General features: G+C 43.0%; 1 protein-coding gene across 1 annotated transcript in view; it reads left to right on the top strand.

The window, feature by feature from the left end:
• The window catches only part of LOC119942890 (transmembrane protein 132D-like), a 645,325-nt gene that overhangs the window by 134,272 nt on the left and 483,874 nt on the right, over positions 1-27,179 (top strand). The window contains exon 2 of the mRNA XM_038763929.1: positions 8,998-9,886. Within this exon, the coding sequence (XP_038619857.1) occupies positions 8,998-9,886 (889 nt within the window). The remainder of the gene's footprint in view (positions 1-8,997; positions 9,887-27,179) is intronic.

Raw genomic sequence — 27,179 nt, 5'->3', positions numbered from 1 at the left:
ACGTTTTCCCTGTCTCTATATGCATTATATATATAATTGTGTATATGCATACTTATGCAAAGTCTCATACATACACACATATGAAATGTAACTGACATACCACTTAAATTTCCCAAATACTTATAATTAAATGGGCTTTAAAAACTTAAGTATTTTTCCCACTTTAATCTTTAGAGACACCTCTCCTATGCCCCAGACTAATTTAAATTGTCATTACCCTGCTGAGAAACCACAGAACAAAGTCAACTCTCTGTGAAATGCCTCGAACTGTTCACAGTTGTGAAAATCTGCTGGAGAACCGAATGCAAATTTTCCTCTGAAATATAGCCCCTTAATGATGAGGAATACTGACTGGATGTTGTAGAAGCAAAAATTAGGAAACAGGATTCTGTCTGCAATTTGTTACATAGAAATCTGGCTGCATTTAAAACATCCTTGTTGCTGAAGACGAGACTCTTAAAATGGGCTTTTTAAAGGGCTGAGGAAATGTTCACTTATGAATTTAGTTTCTTCATAACAAATTTCATAAATGGAAATTCTCTTAGGGATCAAATCATTTTGCTCTCGTTCTGGTCTGTGTTTAAAAATTAAACCAAATTTACTCTTAGGCTGTTGGCAAGCATACATTTTTTTTTTTTTTTAGGAAACGGTTCCCACATCAAATGTGTATCTTTTTTTCCAAATAGTTTATTAGGTAAGATTTTCCTGTCAATTGCTTCTCTCCCCTTTGGCATCATGCTCCTTTCTGTGTCAAATCTTTGTTCTTAGGTTAACCCTTTCTCTTTGGGGGCCTAAAAATAATGATCTCGCTTTTTAACTTCACTGTAAACTGTGGGACATAATTGACATTTTTTATGTTTGGTAGTAAGATACAGGAGTTTTAAAGCAACACAGAGCTCTTCTAGACAATAATCATTTAAGTCAGTTACCAGACAAAAAGACTAATAGGTCATTTGTAAAATAAAGCTTTGGAAATGAGTTCCCTTAGAATGACATCCCACTGACCTCTTGTTGCTTTCCTGAAAGAGGCAAAGGATCTGAGGTGTTTGCCACAGAATATGCAATTTATCACCCAATTAGGGTTTGTGTCCTGGAGTACAGAGGTCCCATGTTCATACAGAAAAGGTCATACGGTATGGGTGACTGGTATTAATGTTTAACACGTGTCTCTTGGTTGCTCAGTTCCTAGGAAGAATGAAAAGCTTGTCTGATAATGGGCCCAAAGCAATTGCTCAACAGCTGAGCTGAGAGAGATATCGAGCAGTAAGGGAAGCCCAGTGTCCCTGGAATTGGTCTTTCAGTATCTGCTATATTCCTAGTTGGGTGGAGCAGTAACTCTGAAGTGGTTTTTATGAGAGCAAGGGGTAAAAAAGTGTGGTAATAAAAACATTCCCCAGCCAACTTTCTACTGTACCTCCCTCTCGACTCTCCCTCCTCCATCCTTTGACTCGCACTGTTCCACCAACCTGGAACTCCCTTTCCTCCACTCCTAATCTCATAGAACCCCTCTTTCCCCTTCTGCAAAGCTTTCCTAAAATCCCTCTTCCTCCAGCAAGCCCTTCCTGATTGATCCCAACCCCTCAATTTATAAGCTACCGCTAGCCTTTACCTATTTACTTTTACCCTCCCTCAGTATTTATATGAACAATTGTCTTGTAGGTTTATTGATTCTGATTACCCTGATTCTGATTCTGATTCTGATAAAATATTTTTTTATCGGTCTTCCCAATTAAAATATGTTTGTTATGGGCAGGAAATATGTCATGCTCATATTGTACTTTCCTAAATACATGGCATAATACGATGAATTCAATGGATACTTAATAAATACCTTTATTACTACTACACCATTCTACCTTATCTCTTCCAGAGAACATTTATTGGGCACATACTGTATGTATAAGAGTATTTATTGGGCACATACTGTATGTATAAGAGTATCAGGCATTTGCTGGAAATTGCACTGCTCTGAGAATCAGGAGACCTGGGTTTTAGTCCTGTTTCTGCTGCTAGCTGATGTACTTGGGTGAAGACTGCACGTGTACCTTGGAGTCTGCTGCATTAAGAGAAGCAGCGTGGCTCAGTGGAAAGAGCACGGGCTTTGGAGTCAAAGGTCATGGGTTCAAATCCAGGCTCCGCCAATTGTCAGCTGTGTGACTTTGGGCAAGTCACTTCACTTCTCTGGGCCTCAGTTACCTCATCTGTAAAATGGGGATTAAGACTGTGAATCCCCCTTGGGTCAGCTTGATCACCTTGTAAACTCCCCAGCGCTTAGAGCAGTGCTTTGCACACAGTAAGTGCTTAATAAATGCCATTATTATCATTATTATTATTATCATTATTATCCCTGCCCAACTGTTCACTCATCGCACCACATTCCCTAGCAGGAACAAAAATGGCAAGGATGAGGGAGTGGGATTAGCACTGCACAAGCCATTAGCACTATAATCAATTCCCCTGTGCAAGTCCTAGTGAGCAGGGAATGTGAATGTGCCTGTTTATCATTATATTGTACTCTCCCAACCACTTAGTACAGTACGCCGCACATAGTAAGCGCTCAATAAATACGACTGAGTGAATGAATGAAGTAATTGGAATAGTAATAATAATGGCATTTTGTTAAGCGCTTACTACGTGCCAAGCACTGTTCTAAGCACTGGGGGGATACAAGGTGATCAAGCTGTCCCACAGGGGGCTCACAGTCTTAATCCCCATTTTACAGATGAGGTAACTGAGGCTCAGAGAAGTTAAGTGACTTGCCCAAGGTCACACAGCAGACATGTGGCAGAGCTGGGATTTGAACCCATGACCTCTGACTCCAAAGCCCGTGCTCTTTCCACTGAGCCATGCTGAGACTGGTCTGTTGTTCCATTCCCACAATTTTCACATTTCTCCCCTCACCTGTCTTCATTGCTTAAGTGGCAATTTTTATTTCATTTGAAATGGAAAGATCACTTTTTTCCTACTTTTGATATTAAGGAATTTTTAAAGATGCATGTTATTGCATGCAGGTGACAAAATTACCCATGTAGATGAAACTTAAATGGGTAAACTGAAAAAGTTATCAGAAAGTGCCAAAGCTTGTTGCAACAAAACAGAAATGTACTCTTCTCTATACCTTATTAAGAACTCAAAATTTCACTCTCTGTGTGAAGAGATGTCTATTGATTCTGTTCCCCTAATGGTGGTCCACTAAATATGTGTTTTAATTGCTCGCCATTGTCCTTAACCTCATTCCCTTTGTCCCTTCTGTAACACAACTGATTAGGGACAAATTATTAATGAAGGGGGAGAATTTCTACTACTTCTAGATGTTCAGCACATTATCACATAATCAAGGCCATTTATCAAAGGGAAGCGGCATGGCTTCCTGGAAAGAGCAGGGCTTGAGAGTCTAAGGTCATGGTTTCTAATACCGGCTCCGCAACTTGTCTGCTCTGTGACCTTGGGCAAGTCACTTAACTTCTCTGTGCCTCAGTTCCCTCATCTGTAAAATGGGGATTAAGACTGTGAGTTCCACATGGGACAATCTGATTAAAGCAGCATGGCTCAGTGGAAAGAGAATGGGCTTGGGAGTGAGAGGTCATGGGTTGAAATCCCGGCTCTCCCAATTGTCAGCTGTGTGACTTTGGGCAAGTCACTTAACTTCTCAGTGCCTCAGTTACCTCATCTGTAAAATGGGGATTAAGATTGTGAGCCCCACATGGGACAACCTGATCACCTTGTATCCTCCCCAGTGCTTAGAACAGTGCTTTGCACATAGTAAGCGCTTAACAAATACTAAAATTATTATTATTATTGTTGTATCTACTCCAGCGCTTAGAACAGTGCATGGCACATAGTAAGTGCTTAACAAATATTATTATTATTATCATTATTATTATTATTATTATTATTATTATTATCAATGAACCCTTAATCTGCAAACTAGTTGATTTGATTTGTGCATCAGGGTTGCCTTTGGGCATTTAATTGTGTCGGTCTTTGGAAAAAAAATAAACATTGTTCAAATGATGTTTGACTTGGTAGGTCAAGAATAGAAGGAACAGTCTGAAGAACTCAACAGAAAGGACTCAGTACAGTTGAGGGATTTTTTTTTAATTAGGAAAACTTTATTCATTGTGCAAGATTTTCTTGTTTCATTAGGCAGTTAGTCCATGCGTTCTCGCTACACAGTTGGTGATTCTTAACTCTATAGGTCTCAATTCTAATGGAATCGAAATAACAAATCAACCAGAAAGTCTTAACGAGACTAATAAAAGACTAGAAAATTTTGAAGAAAAGCGAGAGAGTGAAATCCAGCCTTGTGCTTGAGAAGCCTATCAGTCAATCTTTCATATGTGTTGTGTGCCGACTTAATGCAGACCATTAGACTAAGTCCTTGGAAGAGTACAATAGAATAAGACTTGATCTCTCTTCTCAATGAGCTTACAATTTAACCGGGGAGACAGACACCAAAGTAAAACCTACCTTGTGGATTTTTTTTTTAATGGCATTTGTTAAGCGCATACTATGTGCAAAGCACTGTTCTAAGCGCTGGGGGGGGATACAGTGTGATCAAGTTGTCCCACGTGGGGCTCACAGTCTTAATCCCCATTTTTACAGATGAGGTAACAGAGGCTCAGAGAAGTTAAGTGACTTGCCCAAGGTCACACAGCAGACTTGTGGTGGAGCCGGGATTCGAACCCATGACCTCTGACTCCAAAGCCCGTGCCCTTTCCACTGAGCCACGCTGCTACTCTAATTTTGTTCCCCACTAGTTTAGTGTCATTACTTCCCTGTTGATCTCACAGTCTTAAGAGTGGATTTGAGAAGGACCATTCAACTACTACAGAGAAGCAGTGTGGCTTAGTGGAAACGGCCCTGGCTTGGGAGTCAGAGGACATGGGTTCTAATCCCGGCTCTGCCGCTTGTCTACTGTGTGACCTTGGGCAAGTCACTTAACTTCTCTGTGCCTCAGTTACTTTCATTCATTCATTCATTCAATTGTATTTATTGAGCACTTACTGTGTGCAGAGCACTGTACTAAGCGCTTGGGAAGTACAAGTTGGCAACATATAGAGACGGTCCCTATCTGACAGCGGGCTAACAGTCTAGAAGGGGGAGACGGACAACAAAACAAGACATATTAACGATTGATTGATTGATTGATTGATTAATAACACAAAGGGAACTAACAGGGATTGAAGAGTGCCTGCGTTGAAGCGTGACTTTTTGACATACGATCAAGTTCCATTAGTTACTTCATCTGTAATATGGAGATTAAGGCTGTGAGCCCCTTGTGAGACAACCTGATTACCTTGTAACAACCCCAGTTCTTAGAACAGCGCTTGGCACATAGTAAGCACTTAACAAATATCACTATTGTTATTTTTATTGCTTTAGGAAATGTAGACTAGCAGCGAGAAGCAGCATGGCTCAGTGGAAAGAGCCCGGGCTTTGGAGTTAAAGGTCATGGGTTCGAATCCTCGCTCTGCCACATGTCTGCTGTGTGACTTTGAGCAAGTCACTTAACTTCTCGGAGCCTCAGTTACCTCATCTGTATAATGGGGATGATGACTGTGAGCCCCACGTGGGACAACCTGATCACCTTGTATTCCCCCCACCCAGTGCTTAGAACAATGCTTTGCACATAGCAAGCGCTTAACAAATGTCATTATTATTATTATTATTATTATTATTATTATTATTAATTATTATTATTACTAGACTGCTGGTGAGAAATAAGGTTAATTTTACAATTGCATGCTAAGTAATAGCATAACATCTAAGTATTTTTCCCCCTGGGGATGTGTGCCTAAGAGAGATCACTGTATGTCTAATTTATTTCTTAAAAGATTAATAGCTTTGAGTTAGATCAGGTAATCTCGTATATTTGATTCTTGAAGTTGAAAAAAGTTGCAAGAACAATGAATCTACCCATGAGTAATTACTAAGTACTCACTGAGTCCCCTTAACTAAAATGATATGTTGGCTTTACGCAATAAATCAATCATATTTATTGAGTGCTTACTGTGTGCAGAGCACTGTACTAAGCGCTTGGGAGAACATAGTGCAACAGGGTTGTTAGACACATTCCCTGCCCACATTGAACTCACAGTCAGGAGAGGGAAACTGACACTAAATTAATATAAATAATAATAATAATAATAATGGCATTTGTGAAGCACTTACTATGTGCAAAGCACTGTTCTAAGAGCTGGGGAGGATACAAGGTGATCAGGTTGTCCCACGTGGGGCTCACAGTCTTAATCCCCATTTTACAGATGAGGTAACTGAGGCCCAGAGAAGTGAAGTGACTTGCCCAAAGTCACACAACTGACAAGTGGCGGAGCCGGGATTTGAACCCAAGACCTCTGACTCCTAAGCCCATGCTCTTTCCACGGAGCCAACGCTGCTTCTTTATAGATATGTACATAAGTGCTGTGGGGCTGAGGGAGGGGTGAATAAAGGGAGCAAACCAAGGTGATGCAGAAGGGAGAGAGAAAAGAGGAAATGAAGGCTTAGTCAGAAAAGCCCTCTTGGAGGAGATGTAGCTTCCATAAGGATTTGAAGTGAGGGAAAGTAATTATCTGTCAGATACAGCAGTGAAGCCAAGTGGCTCAGTGGAAAGAGCACGGACTTTGGAATCAGTGGTCACGGGTTCAAATCCTGACTCTGCCAATTGCCAGCTGTGTGACTTTGGGCAAGTCGCTTAACTTCTCTGGGCCTCAGTTCCCTCATCTGTAAAATGGGGATTGACTGTGAGCCCCCCGTGGGACAACCTGATCACCTTGTAACCTCCCCAGTGCTTAGAACAGTGCTTTGCACATAGTAAGCACTTAATAAATGCCATTATTATTATTATTATACCATCATTATTATATGAAGAGGGAGGGCTTTCCAGGCCTGCAGCAGAATGTGGGAAAGAGGTTGGTGGCAAGATAGATGAAATCAAGGTACAATGAGTAGGTTGGCATTCTAGACTGTGAGCCCACTGTTGGGTAGGGACTGTCTCTATATGTTGCCAACTTGTACTTCCCAAGCGCTTAGTACAGTGCTCTGCACACAGTAAGCGCTCAATAAATACGATTGATTGATTAGAGGAGTGAAGTGTTCAGGATGCGTTGTAATAGGAGTTCAGCGAGGTGAGGTAGGAGGGGGCAAAGTGATCGAGTGCTTACATAGCATTTAAAATTTTCTAAATCCCACTCATATTATTTTCTTGGTCATCACAATATTTCTGTAAGAGAGGGGCAGACGTTATTCCCATTCCCACCTGAAGTGTAAAATGGCCAGGTGATTTGTCCATAGAAGCTAAGTGAAAGGTCTAAGAATTTAGGCATCCTGGCCCCCAGGCTTTCACACTTTCCTTTCAATCAATTAGTAGTACTTGCTTAGCATTTATTTGGTACAGAGCACCCTCCTAAGTGCTTGGGAGGGTACACTAGAGTTAATCCGCAAGATCTCTGACCTCAAGGAATTTATAATCTACATTCAGCCACGACTTTTCTAATTGTTATTATTATTACGATACGCTTCCTATGTGCCAAGCACTGTACTAAGTGCTGGGGTACGTACAAGTTAATCAGATTGGACACAGTCCCTGCCCTGCATGGGGCTCAGCGTCAGAGTAAGTATTAGGGACAACACATATTTAATTCTTATTTTACAGTTGAGGGAACCGAGGCCCAGAGCAGTTAAGTGGCCTGCCCAAAGTCACACAGCAAGCACTTGGCAGAGTGGGGATTAGAACTCAGCTCCTCTGTCTCTCAGGCCTGGGTTCTTTCCACTAGGTCACGTTGCTTCTTATAGAATTATGTGTCTCGCAAACTTCCAGTTGTATGGCTTGGGAAGATTTTCAATGGTATGTTTAGCTTTCCGTGGGGTGATTTCTCCAGGAAGACTTTCGAGTCTTTTCCAATTCCCTCCTCCCATTTCGTTCTTCACCCTCAACACAATCCTGAGAAATGGCCCAAGCTCCAGTCAATCTATCTGTAGTATTCACTGAGATGTTACTGTGTGCAGAGCACTGTACTAAGCACTTGGGAGAGTATGGTACTCCAGAGTTGGTAGACAACTCTACCAACGTGGTACCAGCAGCAGCGTGGCTCAGTGGAAAGAGCACGGGCCTTGAAGTCAGAGGTCATGGGTTCAAATTCCAGCTCTGCCACTTAATAATAATAATATTAATAATGATGGCATTTATTAAGCGCTTACTATGTGCAAAGCACTGTTCTAATCACTGGGGAGGTTACAAGGAGATCAGGTTGTCCCACGGGGGTGCTCATAGTCTTAATCCCCATTTTACAGATGAGGGAACTGAGGCCCAGAGAAGTGAAGTGACTTGCCCAAAGTCACACAGCTGGCAATTGGCAGAGCCGGAATTCGAACCCATGAACCCTGACTCCAAAGCCCGTGCTCTTTCTACTGAGCCATGCTGCTTCACTTCTCAGCTGTGTGACTTTGGACCAGTCAATTTCTCTTTGCCTCAGTTATCTCATCTGTAAAATGGGGATTAAGATTGTGCATCCCACGTGGGGCAACCTGATTACCTTGTAACCTCCCCAGCGCTTAGAACAGTGCTTTGCACATAGGAAATGCTTAATAAATGCCATCATTATTATATTAATATTATAGACAAGCTCCATGCCCAGAAGGGCTTATGGTCTAAAGGGGTAGACAGACAGTAAAATAAATTACGGATATGTGCAGAAGTGCTGTGTGGGTAAGGGTGGGGAGAATATCAAGGGCTTGACAGGTACAGATCCAAATGCACAGGTGACACAGAAGGGCTCTAAAGCAAATTACAGAGGAACAGTAAATTCACCACATTAAATTCATTCATTGTCGTATTTATTGAGCACTTACTGTGTGCAGAGCACTGTACTAAGCCCCTGGAAGTAAAAGTCGGCTACATATAGAGGTGGTCCCTACCCAACAATGGGCTCACAGTCTAGAAGCCTGATTATTTTCCATGTGATCTTCTGTGTCTAAACTGTCATTTCCTTTCAACAGCAACAGAGAGCCGAGGCATTCTAGAGAGCATTCAGAGGTTTTCTCTGCTGCCCACGTATCTACCAGTGAGTTATCATATCAACAATGCAGACGTTTCCTTTTTTCTTAAAGAAGCCAACCAGGACATCATGAGGAACTCCAGTTTGCAATCCAGGGTGGAGTCTTTCCTCGTCTACAAAGCCAAGAGGCCCCCCATGTTGAACGCTAGCTATGGACCGTTTTCTGTTGAACAAGTAATCCCACAGGACCTAATGTTGCCTTCGAATCCATTTGGATCCACCAACAAGTTTCCCCTCAACTGGAAGCTGAAGGCCTACGTCCTGAGTGAGAAAATTTACCCCAACAGGCCCAAAGTCCAGATCTTGTTCTACATCGCGGGCAGGGATTGGGACGACTACAGCACGGCAGAAAGACTGCCTTGCCTGAGGGTGTTCGCTTTTCGGGAGACCCGGGAGGTGAGAGGCAGCTGCAGGCTGGCCGGGGACCTCGGCCTGTGCGTCGCGGAGCTGGAGCTCCTGTCCGGCTGGTTCAGCCCCCCGACGGTCGTCGCCGGGCGGAAGAAGGCCCCGGACCGTTCGGAAGGAAATCCCGTGGAGCTTTACTACACCATCCAACCGGGGGACGAGAAGGGCGAGTGTATCAAGGAGGATACAAGGAGAAGCAATGGAATCCGATCGGGCCACAATGACGCTGATGAAGCGGGTCCACCTTTACGGAGGATTGGGAGCGTTTTTCTTTACCAGACGCGCAGTCGCCCTTCTCTAAGTGAAATCCGATTAGATGACAACGTTGCCATCCATTACATACCAAAGACGGCTAAGCAAGGGGATTTGCTGACTTTTCCCGTTTCGGTTTCCAAAAATTCAACGGAGGATCATTTCACACTCAGGTAAGTTTGTTGTAAATGACTGTGGTACCCGGAAAGTTTGGACGTTCTTTTAACCATGTGCTGTACCAGCAAAATAACTTGTTCTCGAGAGAGCTCCGCCAGTTTTCTCATCTCTAAAAGATTTCCATTTCTGGATAGTCTACTCAAATAGTTTGCTCATATACCTTTTCTTTAATAGATTATCTAGATTAGAAAAGATTGACCACTATGCGGAATGAATGGGATTCTTGGCCACAATTTCAGTTATTTATAACCAGTTTTTGAAATACCTCAGTGATTCTGACCATTTAACCATGTGCTGTACCAGCAAAATAACTTGTTCTCGAGAGAGCTCAGCCAGTTTTCTCGTCTCTAAAAGATTTCCATTTCTGAATAGTCTACTCAAATAGTTTGCTCATATACCTTTTCTTTTATAGATTATCTAGCTTAGAAAAGACTGACCACTATGAGGAATGAATGGGATTCTTGGCCACAATTTCAGTTACTTATAACCAGTTCTTGAAATACCTCAGTGATTCTGAGGAGACCCGGAAAGTTTGGACGTTCTTTTAACCATGTGCTGTACCAGCAAAATAACTTGTTCTCGAGAGAGCTCAGCCAGTTTTCTCATCTCTAAAAGATTTCCATTTCTGGATAGTCTACTCAAGTATTTTGCTCATATACCTTTTCTTTAATAGATTATCTAGATTAGAAAAGACTGACCACTATGAGGAATGAATGGGATTCTTGGACACAATTTCAGTTACTTATAACCAGTTTTTGAAATACCTTAGTGATTCTGAGGAGAACCACTTGAATATCGAGTCTTAAACACCACAGAGGTCAAATTAGCTTTCCGTTGGGCTTTCGGAACTCAGGGGGAAAGTAGAGAAATTGGTTTAGCAAAAGTGAAGATCATTTCTAGCTTTAAAAGTATGAACAAGGCACTTCAAATTAGAATTTCATTTGCCCCTGGAAAAATATTATGAGTTCAAAAATGGGTTTTAAGAGGGTTTTGATTTTATATTACCATAAAATCATTTTAATGTTTTGTCATTCTGAAAGGGCTGGGCTAGATTGCTCTTGAACTACTCTGTTGTGATAAAGTAATTTTCAAGGCCATCCTCCCTGCCTCATGTTAGAGAAGCAGTGTGGCTCAGTGGAAAGAGTGTGGGCTTGGGAGTTAGAGGTCATGGGTTCTAATCTCTGCTCTGCCACTTGTCTGCTGTGTGACTTTGGGTAAATCACTTCACCTCTCTGGGCCTCAGTTACCTCATCTGTACAATGGGGATTAAGACTGTGAGCCCCACAGGGGACAGCCTGATTACCTTGTATCCCCCCAGTGCTTAGAACAGTGCTTGGCAGATAGTAAGCACTTAACAAATAACATTATTATTATTATCCTCAAGTCATCTCCCTTATTCAACCCACATATTCAATCTGTCACAAAATTCCATTGGTTCTACTTCCACAACATCTCTACAATCCACCATTTCCTCTCCATCGAAACTGCTAACACGTCGAGCCAAGCACTCATCACTTCCCACCTTGACTTCTGCATCAGCCTCCTCGCTGACCTCCCTGCATCCTGTCTTTCCCCAGTTCAGTCCATACTTCATTCTGCTGCCCAGATCATACTTCATACTTCTGATCTGCTGCCCAGATCATTTTTCTGAAAAACTATATCTCTCCACTCCCCAAAAACCTCTAATGGCTGCCCATCCAATTCCCCACCAAACAGAAACTCTTTGCCATTGGCTTTAAGCACTTAATCAGCTCTCTCCCTCAATCAATCAGTGGTATTTATTGAGCACTTACTATGTGCAGAACCCTTTACTAAACGCTTGGGAGAATACAATACAATAGAATTGGCACACACGTTCCCTGCCCATAACAAGCTTACAATCTCCCTCCTATCTAACCTCGCTGATCTCCTACTATAACCCAACATGCAGACTTTTCTCTTCCATTACCAATCTACTCTCTGTACCTTAATCTCATCTACCCCACCACTGTAACCTTACCCTTGATCTCCCTTGGGCCTGGAATTCCCTCCCTCTTCATATCCAACAGTCCACCATTCATTCAATCATATTTATTGAGCACTTACTATGTGCAGAGCTCTGTCCTAAGCATTTGGAAAGTACAATTCAGCAACAAATAGAGACAATCCCTACCCAACAATGGGCTCACAGTCTAGAAGGGGAGAGACAGACAACAAAACATAACAAAACTCTCCCCACCTTCAAAATCCTCCTAAAATCACATCTCTAGTCTACTCCCATTATTTCCTCTATCCACTCTCCCCTCTGTGTCAACTATGAACTTGGCTGAGTTCCCCTTAATCACTCTGATGCTTATTCAGCCCCACAATACTTGATAAATATGTACTACTGTGCTGTTTTCCCTATCCCTAATCTATTTTAATGTCTTTCTCCCCTTATAGACTGTAAGCTACTTGTATCAGGGATCACACCTACCAACTCTGTTGTACTTTCCCAAGCTCTTAATACACTGTTCTGCATACAGTAAGCACTCCATAAATAACATTAATCGATTGATTGAAGACTCTGTATGACTACTAGTCTCGGCTACAGGACAGAGAGTCAAGCAGAGGCTTCTATTCCTAGTTTGGGTGGTGGCTAGGGAGTGGAAGGCAATCTGCTGCAAGTTAAAACTCACCCATGCTGGGCAGCAGCAGCATGGGAGAGAGTCAAGGGAGGAGACTGGAGTTTACTGCGCAGAAGATGGCAATGGTAAACCACTTCCTTATTTTTACCAAGAAAACTCTATGGATACACTATCAGAATGATTGCAAATGGGGAAGGGGCGTTCTGGGAGAGATGTGTCCATGGTATCGCTATGGGTCGGAAAGGACTTGACGGCATAAGACAAGAATGATTTTTGAAGAACCTGAAGTGTTTGAAAAATGGTTCACTTTTTTTCTGAGCTTTCCAAGCACTCATTTTTTCTCAAGCAGCTGGCTCAGTGGAAAGAGTACGGGCTTGGGAGTCAGAGGTCATGGGTTCTAATCCCAGTTCTTCCAGTTGTCTGGTGTGTGACTTTGGGCAAGTCACTTAACCTCTCTGTGCCTCAGTTACCTCATCTGTAAAATGATTAAGACTGTGAGCCCCATGTGGGACAAACTAATCACCTTGTATCCCCCCCAGCGCTTAGAACAGTGCTTCTTAAATAGTAAATGCTTTGCAAATACCATCATTATTATATGTTAAATTTGTTCCTTCAAAGCAAGTCCTGCCTTATTACTGCCTCTCCCTCAACAGGGATATGGATATGGACTGGTGGACATGTTGCTCCCTCTCCCTTATTAAGAGCAGAGCACTGTACCCAGCACTGGGAGAAAAGTAAAAAGGTTAGAGTTAGACACAGTCACTAGTTCTCCAGGTATTCATTTCCACGATTCATACCTAAAATTTAAAATCATAATCTTTAATTTGATGTAAACCTATTGTACGTCTGGTACTTGGCATACCATGAGTAAATGTTGCAGAAAGCAAATTGCTGATATTGCATCTGGGGATATTAGTCACAGGGGCTCTATGGATATAAATATGTCCATTGGACACCCTCATTAGCTTTCCCTTCCTTAGGAAATCAGTCCTAGATTTAAACTGATCAGGCTCTCTGCCTGGACTGCTTGCTATCTTTGAGTTTATGTTCCCATTGCTTCACCAAGTTAATTTAAAACTTCTCACAGAGAACGCTCCTTCCAGATGGTGAAGTTGCTCTAACTCAGCAAATAAATCCTGGGAGTAAGCAACAAATTCTAGCTTGAGATAGATACTACGTTTGGAACAATATGCTTCCTGAATCCTTCTAGAACTACTAACGTTTGATTCTGTGTTCCAAGAAACCTTCAGGAGGCCATGATTAAGCGGCTAATCAGTCAATTATATTGAGCTCTTTGAGCTCTTACTGTGTGAAGAGCACTGTACTAAGCACTTGGGAGAGTACAATATAACAAGGAAGTAGTGTGATGTACTGGATAGAGCACGGATCTTTAGTCAAAAGGTCATGGGTTCATTCATTCATTCATTCATTCAGTCGTATTTATTGAGCGCTTACTGTGTGCAGAGCACTGTACTAAGCGCTTGGGAAGTACAAGTCGGCAACATATAGAGATGGTCCCTACCCAACAACGGGCTCACAGTCTAGAAGGGGGAGACGGACAAAAAAACAAAACAAAACAAAACACGTGGACAGGTGTCAAGTTGTCAGAACAAATAGAATTAAAACTAAATGCACATCATTAGCAAAATTAATAGAATAGTAAATATGTACAAGTAAATAGAGTAATAAATCTATACAAACATATACAGGTGCTGTGGGGAGGGGCAGGAGATAGGGCAGGGGTGATGGGGAGGAGGAGAGGAAAAAGGAGGCTCAGTCTGGGAAGGCTTCTTGGAGGAGGTGAGCTCTCAGTAGGGCTTTGAAGGGAGGAAGAGAGCTAGCTTACCAAGCGCTTAGTAATAATAATAATAATAATAAGGATGGAATTTATTAAGCACTTACTATGTGCAAAGCACTGTTCTAAGAGCTGGAGTGGTTACAAGGTGATCAGGTTCAATCAATCAATCAATCGTATTTATTGAGCGCTTACTGTGTGCAGAGTACTGTACTAAGAACTAAGGGTTCTACTTCTGGCTCACTACTTGTCTGCTTTGTGACCTTGGGCAAGCCACTTAACTTTTCTATGCCTCAGCTACCTCATCTGTAAAATGGGGATTGAGACTATGAGCCTCACCTGGGACAGGGACTGTGTCCAACCCGATTTGCTTGTATCCACCCCAGTGCTTAGAAGAGTGCCTGGCACATAGTAAATTCTCCACAAATATCACAATTATTATTATTGTTGTTATTGTAACAGAGTTGGTAGACAATGCAATGCAGAGTCATTCCCCTTAGAAAGGTTATGATGGCAGAACCTGGTTCCTGAAAAGATTTCTGATCTCCATGTGACTGCTACATTGCCCCAAAGGCCCACAAACAGAATCTACCAAAAGCTATATTTATTGTTCTCTCCCAAGTACTTAGGACAGTATGCTGCACAGAGTAAGAGCTCAATAAAATACTATTATATGATTTACGTGATGACAGAAAATCCAGTCAAGTCTACTTTGGCTGTCTACATAGATCCAAATGCAACATCAAAATTCTTCAAAACCCCTTTGTAAAACAAATAGAGGCAACTTTCTGAAACTAGTACCAAATGATCCTGATTTTTGTGGAGTATAGAACCAGGTGAAGTGTACCTGGAATAATTTCCTTTTTTTTTAAGGAATTGGAGTCTAATATGTCGCTTCAGATTTGTTGGCCCTGTGAAAGAAGCCTGCATGTGAGGTGGTGATCAGGTGCTTAGGAACACCTGAGGGCAAAGAAATGTGTCTGTTAATTCTGTGTAATGCACTCTCCCAAGCGCCTAATACAGTGCTCTGCACATAGTAAGCACTCAATAAATATGATTGATTGACTGATTATAAGAGATCTAGTCCTCATTTCTTACTTAGAATATAAGAGCTTGCTAAATTCCTTGTTGGGCAAACCAATAGTCTATGCACTTCATCATCATCATCATCAATCGTATTTATTGAGCGCTTACTATGTGCAGAGCACTGTACTAAGCGCTTGGGAAGTACAAATTGGCAACATAGAGAGACAGTCCCTACCCAACAGTGGGCTCACAGTCTAAAAGGGGGAGACAGAGAACAAAACCAAATGTACTAACAAAATAAAATAAATAGAATAGATATGTACAAATAAAATAAATAAATAAATAGAGTAATAAATATGTACAAACATATATACATATATACAGGTGCTGTGGGGAAGGGAAGGAGGTAAGATGAGGGGGATGGAGAGGGGGACGAGGGGGAGAGGAAGGAAGGGGCTCAGTCTGGGAAGGCCTCCTGGAGGAGGTGAGCTCTCAGCAGGGCCTTGAAGGGAGGAAGAGAGCTAGCTTGGCGGATGAGCAGAGGGAGGGCATTCCAGGCCCGGGGGATGACGTGGGCTGGGGGTCGATGGTGGGACAGGCGAGAGCGAGGTACGGTGAGGAGATTAGCGGTGGAGGAGCGGAGGGTGCAGGCTGGGCTGTAGAAGGAGAGAAGGGAGGGGAGGTAGGAGGGGGCGAGGTGATGGATAGCCTTGAAGCCCGGGGTGAGGAGTTTCTGCCTGATGCACAGATTGATTGGTAGCCACTGGAGATTTTTGAGGAGGGGAGTAATATGCCCAGAGCGTTTCTGGACAAAGATAATCCGGGCAGCAGCATGAAGTATGGATTGAAGTGGAGAGAGACACGAGGATGGGAGATCAGAGAGAAGGCTGATGCAGTAGTCCAGACGGGATAGGATGAGAGCTTGAATGAGCAGGGTAGCGGTTGGGATGGAGAGGAAAGGGCGGATCTTGGCAATGTTGTGGAGCTGAGACCGGCAGGTTTTGGTGACGGCTTGGATGTGAGGGGTGAATGAGAGAGCGGAGTCGAGGATGACACCAAGGTTGCGGGCTTGTGAGACGGGAAGGATGGTAGTGCCGTCAACAGAGATGGGAAAGTCAGGGAGAGGGCAAGGTTTGGGAGGGAAGACAAGGAGTTCAGTCTTCGACATGTTGAGCTCTAGGTGGTGGGCAGACATCCAAATGGAGATGTCCTGAAGGCAGGAGGAGATGCAAGCCTGGAGGGAGGGGGAGAGAGCAGGGGCAGAGATGTAGATCTGGGTGTCATCAACATAGAGATGATAGTTGAAGCCGTGGGAGCGAATGAGGTCACCAAGGGAGTGCGTGTAGATCGTGTAGTACTCAATATTTGTGCGTGTATTACTTCACTACATGTATTACTACGTGTAGTGCTACGTGTATTACTCGTGCGTGTAGTACTTCAATATTCTGTGTCAATAAAGGATGCTTAGAGGAGTAATATGATTACCCTCTTTGACATCCATCCTTATGGCTAAGCATGTAATAATAATAATGGCATTTATTAAGTGCTTACTATGTGCGAAGCACTGTTCTAAGTGCTGGGGAGGTTAAAAAGTGATCAGGTTGTCCCATGGGGGGCTCACAGTCTTAATCCCCATTTTACAGATGAGATAACTGAGGCACGGAGAAGTTAAGTGACTTGCCCAAACTCACACAGCTGACAGTTGGCGGAGCCAGGATTTGAACCCATGAACTCTGACTCCAAAGTCCATACTCTTTCCACTGAGCCACATTGCTTCTCTTTCTGCATCAACCCCAACCCCCAGTAGTCCTTTTCCACCATCTCTAGTAATCTTACATTTGTCATTTAATATGGTCAGTGGTCAGGCTAAATATACAGTTCAGGCTTAAGAAAATGAATCTGAAGGGGGTTTGTTTGGCCACATAATCTGAGGAAGGTTTTTATTTATCAACTTGAGGTAGTACTAGGAAGCCTAAACATTTATGGGATTTCCTTTTTTAGTGACAACTTCAAACCTACTTTAAGTAGAATTGTATATAGACTTTATCCTTCTGAAGAGATTTTCTGTTCTCTCCCTCATTGTTTTCTTCACAGATGAGTGCAGCCAGTGGCCTGAGGAGTGGGTAGTTGTAAGGGTGGTCTTTGCTGGGTTGGACAACCTGCTGTTGGCTGCATTTGCACTGATGGGTCTTTTACAGTTCCAGTAAAGGGAGAGTAATAATAATAATAATAATGATGGCATTTATTAGGTGCTTACAATGTGCAAAGCACTGTTCTAAGCACTGGGGAGGTTGCAAGGTGATCAGGTTGTCCCATGTGGGGCTCACAGTCTTAATCGCCATTTTACAGATGAGGTAACTGAGGCACAGAGAAGTGAAGTGACTTGCCCAGAGTCACACAGCTGAGAAGTGATGGAGCTGGAATTTGAACCCATGACCTCTGACTCCAAAGCCCGTGCTCTTTCCACCGAGCCACGCTGCTTACGGGGTACTCTCTACCCCCTAAGGGCAATGACTATGGAAAGGAGATAAACAATTTACTTGAGCAGAAAGGATGAAAATGAATTTTTGAGTGTGTTTTAGCTGTTGTGATGGCCTATACCAAAGAATCATTTGAATTCTTTGCAGATAGTAATTCATCACCTACTATACACCTCTCTGGTTATTTGTGTACTTGTGATCTTAAGATGTTACAATTTCAAACCCACACAGGGAAATTGCTTCTGTACTGGAAACTAGGTTATGCTGTGCATACTACAAAGGCTCTAGCTTAAAGGGAGAAAACAGCCTCCACTTCTTTGCAGAGAGCTTCGGACCCCAAATGATCGTTGTCATTTTCTGAATTCAGAAATGTCCTGCTGGTATCATTGTAAAGCACAATTTCACAAATAAAGAATGCTCATAAGCTTTCATCTCCCTCATATCTGAGAATCTCTTTTAATTTTTGTTAAAAATAAAATTGAATTGGGCAACCAACACCCCTTGGGGAGATGGGCCCTCTAGTCTTTCTCTTTGCCATTAAGGTGAACCCAATTCCGATAAAGTACTGTGCTCAGTGAATGCTACAAAAGTTCTCGAGGCATTTGAGATCCTGACTCAGTTTTGCCTTGCTAGTATAATAAATAGATGGAGAGCACTGAGAGGAAGTGAATATTTAGGGACCTGAATTATGGGAATTATTATATTATGTATATAATAGTCATATTATCAATGTGAATAATTATGAATTATTGATATCTAGGAATAGGTGACCTTTCCTCTCCCTCTTAATCAGATTATGAGCCCCATGTGGATTCCCCTATCTACTCCAGCTCCTAGGACAGTGCTTGGCACATAGTAAGCCCTTAACAAATGCCACAAGTATTATTATTATTATTATTATTAGTGAGGTGGGCTCTGGTTTGATAACCTTTCCCCCCAGCAGTGAATCCTAACGCATTCCTGATTAGAGCTCCGTGCCAGAGGGAAAAGGTTGTTAAACAGATTCCTGATTATTCACTGGTACAGAAAATGAATCCTTTCCCCTTACCAATCATCTTCAGTCATGCTTTACTAAGCAAGAGGTAGAGCAAAAAAAAAGAAAACCTAAACAAAAACCCACGTTCTCTACTTCTGTTGGTTTCTGTCTAGTATGTTCTTGTAGGCAGAGATTGGGTCTTCTGCTTCCATTGTTCTGTCTCAAGTGCTTATTACAGTACTTTGGACAGAGTAATAATTACGCTATCTGTGAAACACTTACTGGAAATGTCCTCTCTCGATTTTCCTACTATCTCTCCGGACGCCCATTCTCAGTTTCTGTTGTGGACTCCTCTTCTGCCTCCCATCCTTTAACTGTTGTGGTCCCTCAATGCTCAGTTCTGGGTCCCCTTCTATTCTGCAACTACTCCCACTCCCTTGGAGAACTTATTCGCTCACATGGCTTCAACTCCCACCTCAATGTAAACGATTCCCAAATCTACATCTACATACTGTACTCTCCCACCTGCTTAGTTCAGTGCTCTGCACACAGCAGACATTCAATAAATATGACTGATTGAGCCTGTGTGTTAAGCACTGTACTAAGTGCTAAGTAGAGACAAGATGATCAGTTTCCACATGAGGGTCACAGTCTAAGTACGGGGGAGAATCAATCAATCAATCAATCAATCGTATTTATTGAGCGCTTACTATGTGCAGAGCACTGTACTAAGCGCTTGGGAAGTACAAATTGGCAACACATAGAGACAGTCCCTACCCAACAGTGGGCTCACAGTCTAAAAGGGGGAGACAGAGAACAGAACCAAACATACCAACAAGATAAAATAAATAGGATAGAAATGTACAAGTAAAATAAATAAATAAATAAATAGAGTAATAAATATGTACAACCATATATACATATATACAGGTGCTGTGGGGGAAGGGAAGGAGGTAAGATGGGGGGATGGAGAGGGGGACGAGGGGGAGAGGAAGGAAGGGGCTCAGTCTGGGAAGGCCTCCTGGAGGAGGTGAGCTCTCAGCAGGGCCTTGAAGGGAGGAAGAGAGCTAGCTTGGCGGAGGGGCAGAGGGAGGGCATTCCAGGCCCGGGGGATGACGTGGGCCGGGGGTCGACGGCGGGACAGGTGAGAACGAGGTACAGTGAGGAGATTAGCGGTGGAGGAGCGGAGGTTGCGGGCTGGGCAGTAGAAGGAGAGAAGGGAGGTGAGGTAGGAGGGGGCGAGGTGATGGAGAGCCTTGAAGCCCAGGGTGAGGAGTTTCTCCTGATGCGCAGATTGATCGGTAGCCACTGGAGATTTTTGAGGAGGGGAGTAACATGCCCAGAGCGTTTCTGGACAAAGATAATCCGGGCAGCAGCATGAAGTATGGATTGAAGTGGAGAGGGACACAAGGATGGGAGATCAGAGAGAAGGCTGGTGCAGTAGTCCAGACGGGATAGGATGAGAGCTTGAATGAGCAGGGTAGCAGTTTGGATGGAGAGGAAAGGGCGCATCTTGGCAATGTTGCGGAGCTGAAACCGGCAGGTTTTGGTGACGGCTTGGATGTGAGGGGTGAATGAGAGAGCGGAGTCGAGGATGACACCAAGTTTGCGGGCTTGTGAGACGGGAAGGATGGTAGTGCCGTCAACAGAGATGGGAAAGTCAGGGAGAGGACAAGGTTTGGGAGGGAAGACAAGGAGCTCAGTCTTCGACATGTTGAGCTTTAGGTGGCGGGCGGACATCCAGATGGAGATGTCCTGAAGGCAGGAGGAGATGCGAGCCTGGAGGGAGGGGGAGAGAGCAGGGGCAGAGATGTAGATCTGGGTGTCATCAGCGTACAGATGATAGTTGAAGCCGTGGGAGCGAATGAGGTCACCAAAGGAGTGAGTGTAGATTGAGAACAGAAGGGGACCAAGCACTGAACCTTGGGGAACCCCCACAGTAAGAGGATGGGAGGGGGAGGAGGAGCCTGCAAAAGAGACTGAGAAAGAATGACCAGAGAGATAAGAGGAGAACCAGGAGAGGACAGAGTCTGTGAAGCCAAGGTCAGATAGCGTGTTGAGGAGAAGGGGGTGGTCCACAGCGTCAAAAGCAGCTGAGAGGTCGAGGAGGATTAGGACAGAATATGAGAATCGATATTGAATCCTCATTTTCCAGATGTGGGAACTGAGACACAGAAGTTAAATGAGTTTGCCTGAGGTCATTTAGCAGACAAGAGGCAGAGGTGGAATTGGAACCCATGGCCCCTGACTCCCAAGTTCATGCTGTTTGTGCTAGGCCACACTGATTCTCACATTAAGTCCTTAATAAATACTATTTTTAAAAAATGGTATTAAATGCTTACTGTGTGCCAAACGTTCTAAGCACTGGGGTAGATACAAGGTAATCAGGTTGTCCCAGGTGGGGCTCACAGTCTTAACCCCCATTATACAAATGAAGTAACAGACACAGAGAAGTGAAGTGACTTGCTCAAGGTCACTCAGCAGACAAATGACAGAGACAGGATTAGAACTCATGACCTTCTGATTACCAGACCCGTGCTCTATCCCCTAGGCTATGCTGGTCCATGGTGATTGGTTGCATTTGATTGATTGGTAGGCTGCATGTTGATTAAGGTTCTGTGGTGCGGAGTGAAATATATTTCCATCTGCCTCACTGAAGAGCCATGAAGACTAAAGCAAATTTATATTACCCTGAGACAAAGGGGCCATCTATCGACAAGGCCAGTAGCATGATATCTTTGAAAACCAGCCTCTTACCCTTATTATAACAGAGTAGTGTGATAAGGGTTAAAACTATTACCGTAATGAAGTGTCTTGGTTTCCGAGAAAACATAAAAAGCTTCCCCTTCTAAATTAGGATTAGCACTACCAGTCTGCAGCTTTCATTCTCCTGCACAGCCTTATGATGCCATTTCAAAAGATACTGTTGGCAGTTTCCTGTCTCACAGTGAAGTTGAGTCTTGGAACTCAGTGAAATGAGAATCCTAGAAAGACAGACTCTCCCTGGGTTTGGGGGCGGGGGGCAAAAAAAAAGACACGGTAAAACCTTCTTGAAATTGTGCATTTTTCCTTCCTGGCTGGCAGGGAATAAAACCCCTGGAACTCAAGGCAGTGTTACTCCATCATCCAGGCACTTAGTAAAATTGGGCAGTAAAAATCTCCATATCTGGGAGGAAAGGGAGTTTCAGAGAAATTTATTCTTCACCCTTTTTTATTTCCTGATGTGGTTAAACAGGGAAAGGGGACAAGAGGAGGGAGCCTCTTGACACCCAATGCTTCCAAATACCTGGCTCCAGATACTCTACTGGAATGACAGCGGGAGGAGAAAATGCAATAATGGAAATAGCGTGTCTACCAACTCTGTTACAGTGAATTCTCTGTGTGTGCTCTGCCCACATTAAATGCTCAATAAATACAAATGATTGGTTGACTGAAATAAGAAAAAAAAATTATTTTCTCCTACAGCAGACTTCAACGAAACCTCTTGCATAAGGGTGGTATGAAAGGTGGGTTTCTGATGTTTCCCATTAAATGATGGTTAATATCCCTCAGTTTGACTGGATTGAGGGAGCTAGCTTGATGCTAGGAGTTTGTCAGTGTGGGAGAAAGTGTTTCAGCCCTAAATTGCTCCTTTTACAAGCTGTGGAGTCAGGTACTAGGATCTGCCGATTCCACTCTGCAACCTTGAACTAACACACATAATCATAGATGCTATAATTTCTCCAACGTCATTCTTCCAAGGATCACAAGGTGCTTCTAAGTGGATATTTATTCACTGCTTCACAAGTGTTCATTTATCCTCTTAAGGTTTCTATAGGAACAGACCAGGTAGAATTATCTTCTCATTACAGCCAGTCACTCAGCAAATCAAAGCTAAGACCCGGAATATGCCCACGGTTCTCAAATCCCAGCAGGGGCTGACTTTGGCCTGCTTTTGTAAGTGTGACTGGGTCTACTCCAGAGTGAAGACTGTAATTCTTTTCAAATCAATCAAATGTATTTATTGAGTGCTGACCATGTTTCAGAGCTTTGTACTAAGTGCTTCGGAGAGTACAACATAACAGAGTGGGTAGATACAGTATCAGTCAATTAATCGTATTTATTGGGCACTTCCTGTTTGCAGAACACTGTACCAAGTTCTTGGGAGTGTTCAATGTAACAATACAAAAGAGGTGATAGACACCCTGCCCACAACAGGCTTACAGCCTAGAGGGGGAGACAGATATTAATATAAATAAATAAATGGTGGATATGTACATAAATGCTGTGGGGCTGAGGGAGGGATTCATAAAGGGTGCAAGGGTGGCACAGAAGGGAGTGGGAGAAGAGGAAATGAGGATTTAGTCAGGGAAGGTCTCTTAGAGGAGATTCATTCATTCATTCAATTGTATTTATTGAACGCTTACTGTGTGCAGAGCACTGTATTGAGCGCTTGAGAAGTACAAGTTGGCAACATATAGAGATGGTCCCTACCCAACAACGGGCTCATAGTCTAGAAAGGGGGGACAGATAACAATGTTTCTTCAATAAGACTTTGAATGTGGGGAGAGTGATCGTCTTTCAGATAGGAAGAGGGAGGTGATTTCAGGCCAAAGGTATGATGGGGGTGAGAGTTCAGTGGTGAGGTAGACTTGACCGAAGCAGAGTGAGCAGACTGTACTAAAGGAGCAAAGTGTGAGGGCTAGGCCGCAGTAGGAAAACAGTAAGATTAGGTGAGAGGGGTCAAGGTGATTGGCTGCTTTAAAGCTGATGGTAAGGAGTTTCTGTTTGATGTGGAGGTGAATGAGCAAGGTTCTTGAGGGTTGAGGAAACATGGACGGAACATCTTTTAGAAAAATGATCCTGGCAGTAGAGTGAAGTAATGGACTGAAGTTGGGGAGGTCAGTAATTCAGTAATCCAGACAGGATAGGACAAGTGCTTGGGTTAACGTGATAGCTGTTTGGATGGAGAGGAAAGGATGGATTTTAACGGTATTTTCGAGGTTGAATCGACAGGATTTAGTGACAGATTGGATATGTTGGTTGGATGAGAGGTGACTCGAAGATAACACCAAGTCTGTAGGCTTGTGAGACGAGAAGAATGGTGGTGCTTTTGTATAGTGATGAGAAAGTCAGAACTCCCCGGTTAGACACGAGCTCATTGTAGGCAAGAATGTGTCTGTTGTTATATTGTACTCTGCCAAGTGCATAGTACAGTGCTTTGCCCCCAGTAAGTGCTCAATAAATACAATTGGATGAAGGACAGGGTTCAGGTGGGTGGGTAAAGAGTTCTGATTTGGACATGTTAAGTTTGAGGTGTCAACAGAACACCCAGGTAGGGGTGTCCTGAAGGCAGGAGGAAATGTGAGACTAAAGAAGGAGTAAAATCAGGGCTGAAGAAGTAGATTTTGGAATGATCGGCATGGGGAGGGCCGGGGAGGAGTTGAAGCCATGGGAGCGAATGAGTTCTACAAGAGAGTGAGTGAAGGTGAAGAATAGAAGGGGACCCAGGACTGCCCACAACAAGCTTACAGTCTAGAAATGCTAGAAAGTGGAAGGATTGCATGTTACCTGATACAAGATAGCTAGATGGTATTTTGTTGATAGATTGGTTGATTTTGCAAAAAGCTGTTTTCACAACAAGAAAACTACCGGGGTTATTCCTTAGTTTCTTCCCCAAGAGGAAGAAACTCTACTGGTTAGCTCGGTGTTTTTAACTTTTGCCACTGAAAATCTCCTTAACCTCTAAAGGCAACAGGGCTCAAGAAGTAATAATAATAATGGTATGTATTAAGCACTTACTATGTGCCAAGCACTCTTCTAAGCACTGGGGTAGATACAAGGTAATCAGCTTGTCCCCTGTCGGGCTCACAGTCTTAATCCCCATTTTAAAAATGAGGGAACGGAGGTACAGAGACATTAAGTGGTTTATCCAAGGTCACACAGCAGACAAGTGGCAGAACCAGGATTAGAACCCATGTCCTCTGACTCCCAAGCCTCTGCCTCTAAGCCACGCTGCTTCTCTAGTGAGTTATTGACTTGATGAAGGTTCAATTTTATGGGAGAAAAGATACATTCACACCTTCCTGGTCTGGGAACTGAGCTATAGGCATGAAGTAGAGTTATCAGGAGAAATGAAGTTGTCACTTTCTATAAGCAATGAAATGTGACAGCATGGAAAGCCAAGGTTTTCTGAGTGTGTATTTAAGCCCCACCCACTGTAGAGAAGGGTTACTGTGCAGTATTGTACCTTTTCCAGTTAGCTGCACCGAAAATGTATTCTTTTCAGATCTCATTTTACCCTTCAGTGCACAAAAACTAGCAGCTGATGCTCTTTAACCTGTTGGAGAAAGAATTACTTTATTTTTGCTATTCGAGTTAGAGTTTGGCCCTGGAGAAAAAGTAATAGGAGAGTTTGTAGTTCAGGGGGAGTGAGTGAGAGGTGACCATAAGTGATCAATTCCAACCTATGGGTGACCATTACCAGCAGCAAGAGTCACGGCTCTGTGTAGACTGGGAATGTAAGTAGAGAAGCTGCATGATCCAGGGGAAAGTACAAAGGGCTGGAAATTAGGAGACCTGGGTTCAGTCTTTTAGACTGTGAGCCCACTGTTGGGTAGGGACTGTCTCTATGTGTTGCCAATTTGTACTTCCCAAGCGCTTAGTACAGTGCTCTGCACATAGTAAGCGCTCAATAAATACGATTCATTGATTGATTGATTCTAATCCCGGTTCTGCCATTTGCCTGCTGTGTGACTTTGAGCAAATAGATTTTTTGTACAGATTTATTACTCTATTTATTTTACTTGTACATATTTACTATTCTATTTATTTTGTTAATGATGTGTATCTAGCTTTATTTTTATTTATTCTAGCGACTTGACACCTGTCCACATGTTTTGTTATCTGTCTCCTCTTTTTAGACTGTGAGCCCATTGCTGGGTAGGGACCATCTCTATATGTTGCCAACTTGTACTTCCCAAGCGCTTAGTACAGTGCTCTGCACACAGTAAGCGCTCAATAAATATGATTGAATGAATGAAGTAATTTAATTTCTCTGTGCCTCACATTCCTTTATAGTTAAGAGGGGATTTTATCTGTCCTTCCTCCCACGTAGATTGAGAGTCCCATTGGAACAGGGACTGTGTCTGATCGGATGATCCCGTGTCTCACCCAGCACTCAGCACAATACTGTGTGGCTCAGTGGAAAGAGCACGGGCTTTGGAGTCATAGGTCTTGGGTTCAAATCCCGGCTCTGCCAATTGTCAGCTGTGTGACTTTGGGCAAGTCACTTGACTTCTCTGTGCCTCAGTTACCTCATCTGTAAAATGGGGATTAAGACTGTGAGCCCCCCGTGGGACTACCTGATCACCTTGTAACCTCCCCAGCGCTTAGGACAGTGCTTTGCACATAGTAAGTGCTTAATAAATGCCATCATTATTATTATTATTATCTCTGTGCCTCAGTTACCTCATCCATAAAATGGGGATTGACTGTGAGCCCCCCATGGGACAACCTGATCATCTTATAACCACCCCAGCGCTTAGAACAGTGCTTTGCACGTAGTAAGCACTTAATAAATGCCATTATTACTATTATTATTATTATTATTACTGGGCCCATAGTAAGCACTTAACAAATATTTTATTACTGCTATCATTTTGAAGAAGACAGGGTTTATACTATTAGTCAGGAGAAGTGTGCATTATTGTCCCAAGCTTAGAAGAGGTTATTTGGCATCAAAGGTCACATCTAATTCCAGATTTATTTGAGAAACTTGGTAAAATTAGGAGGGTTAATTATTCCAGCTTTCTTTTTGGTTAACATCATCTGTTGTTTTCTAAGTGAAAACTCTTCAAACTGTAATTTTTGTTTTTATACCCTCCTAGCCCACAGGACTGACTTTTTACTTGATTTTCTTTATTCCAGTAAATTGTTTCCTCATCATTAGTTCTGTTTTCTTTTTTTTTTTTTTATCCCTGGTGTAATTATAAACAATTAACAGTTACCCAGAGAGATGAAAAAATGGGAGGTGTGCGCAATACTTCTTAATTACAGAAACCAAATAGATTTTTTTTCCTTATCTCTGCTGAAGAAAAAAAAAATGTGTAAGGAGCTAAAGGCCATATCTGAATATTCATCTGTGTCTTTGCATCAGACCTTGATCTTTCCACCTTTAGCCTCATCTGCCGGTTTATGCAGCCTTACCCTAGGTTCAGGCTATTTGGAGTCTTTCCATGTATCTTTGGGGTTAGGTTTTCAGAGCAAGGCCCTAGCTTTGCACATGGTTTTCTCTTTTGAAGAGCTGATTGTATATCCTAGAAAGCTTTACGCGTATTTTTATCTTTGTATATCCTAGAAAGGTAGAGGGATTGACAGTTCCAGAAAGGTACTTAGGCCAGACACCAGGAACTGGCTCAATTTCTG

Source organism: Tachyglossus aculeatus, chromosome 21, assembly GCF_015852505.1.
Source record: "Tachyglossus aculeatus isolate mTacAcu1 chromosome 21, mTacAcu1.pri, whole genome shotgun sequence".
NCBI lineage: Eukaryota > Metazoa > Chordata > Mammalia > Monotremata > Tachyglossidae > Tachyglossus > Tachyglossus aculeatus.
Note: the sequence above shows the minus strand (reverse complement) of the source record. Positions and strands in the feature narration are given on the sequence as shown.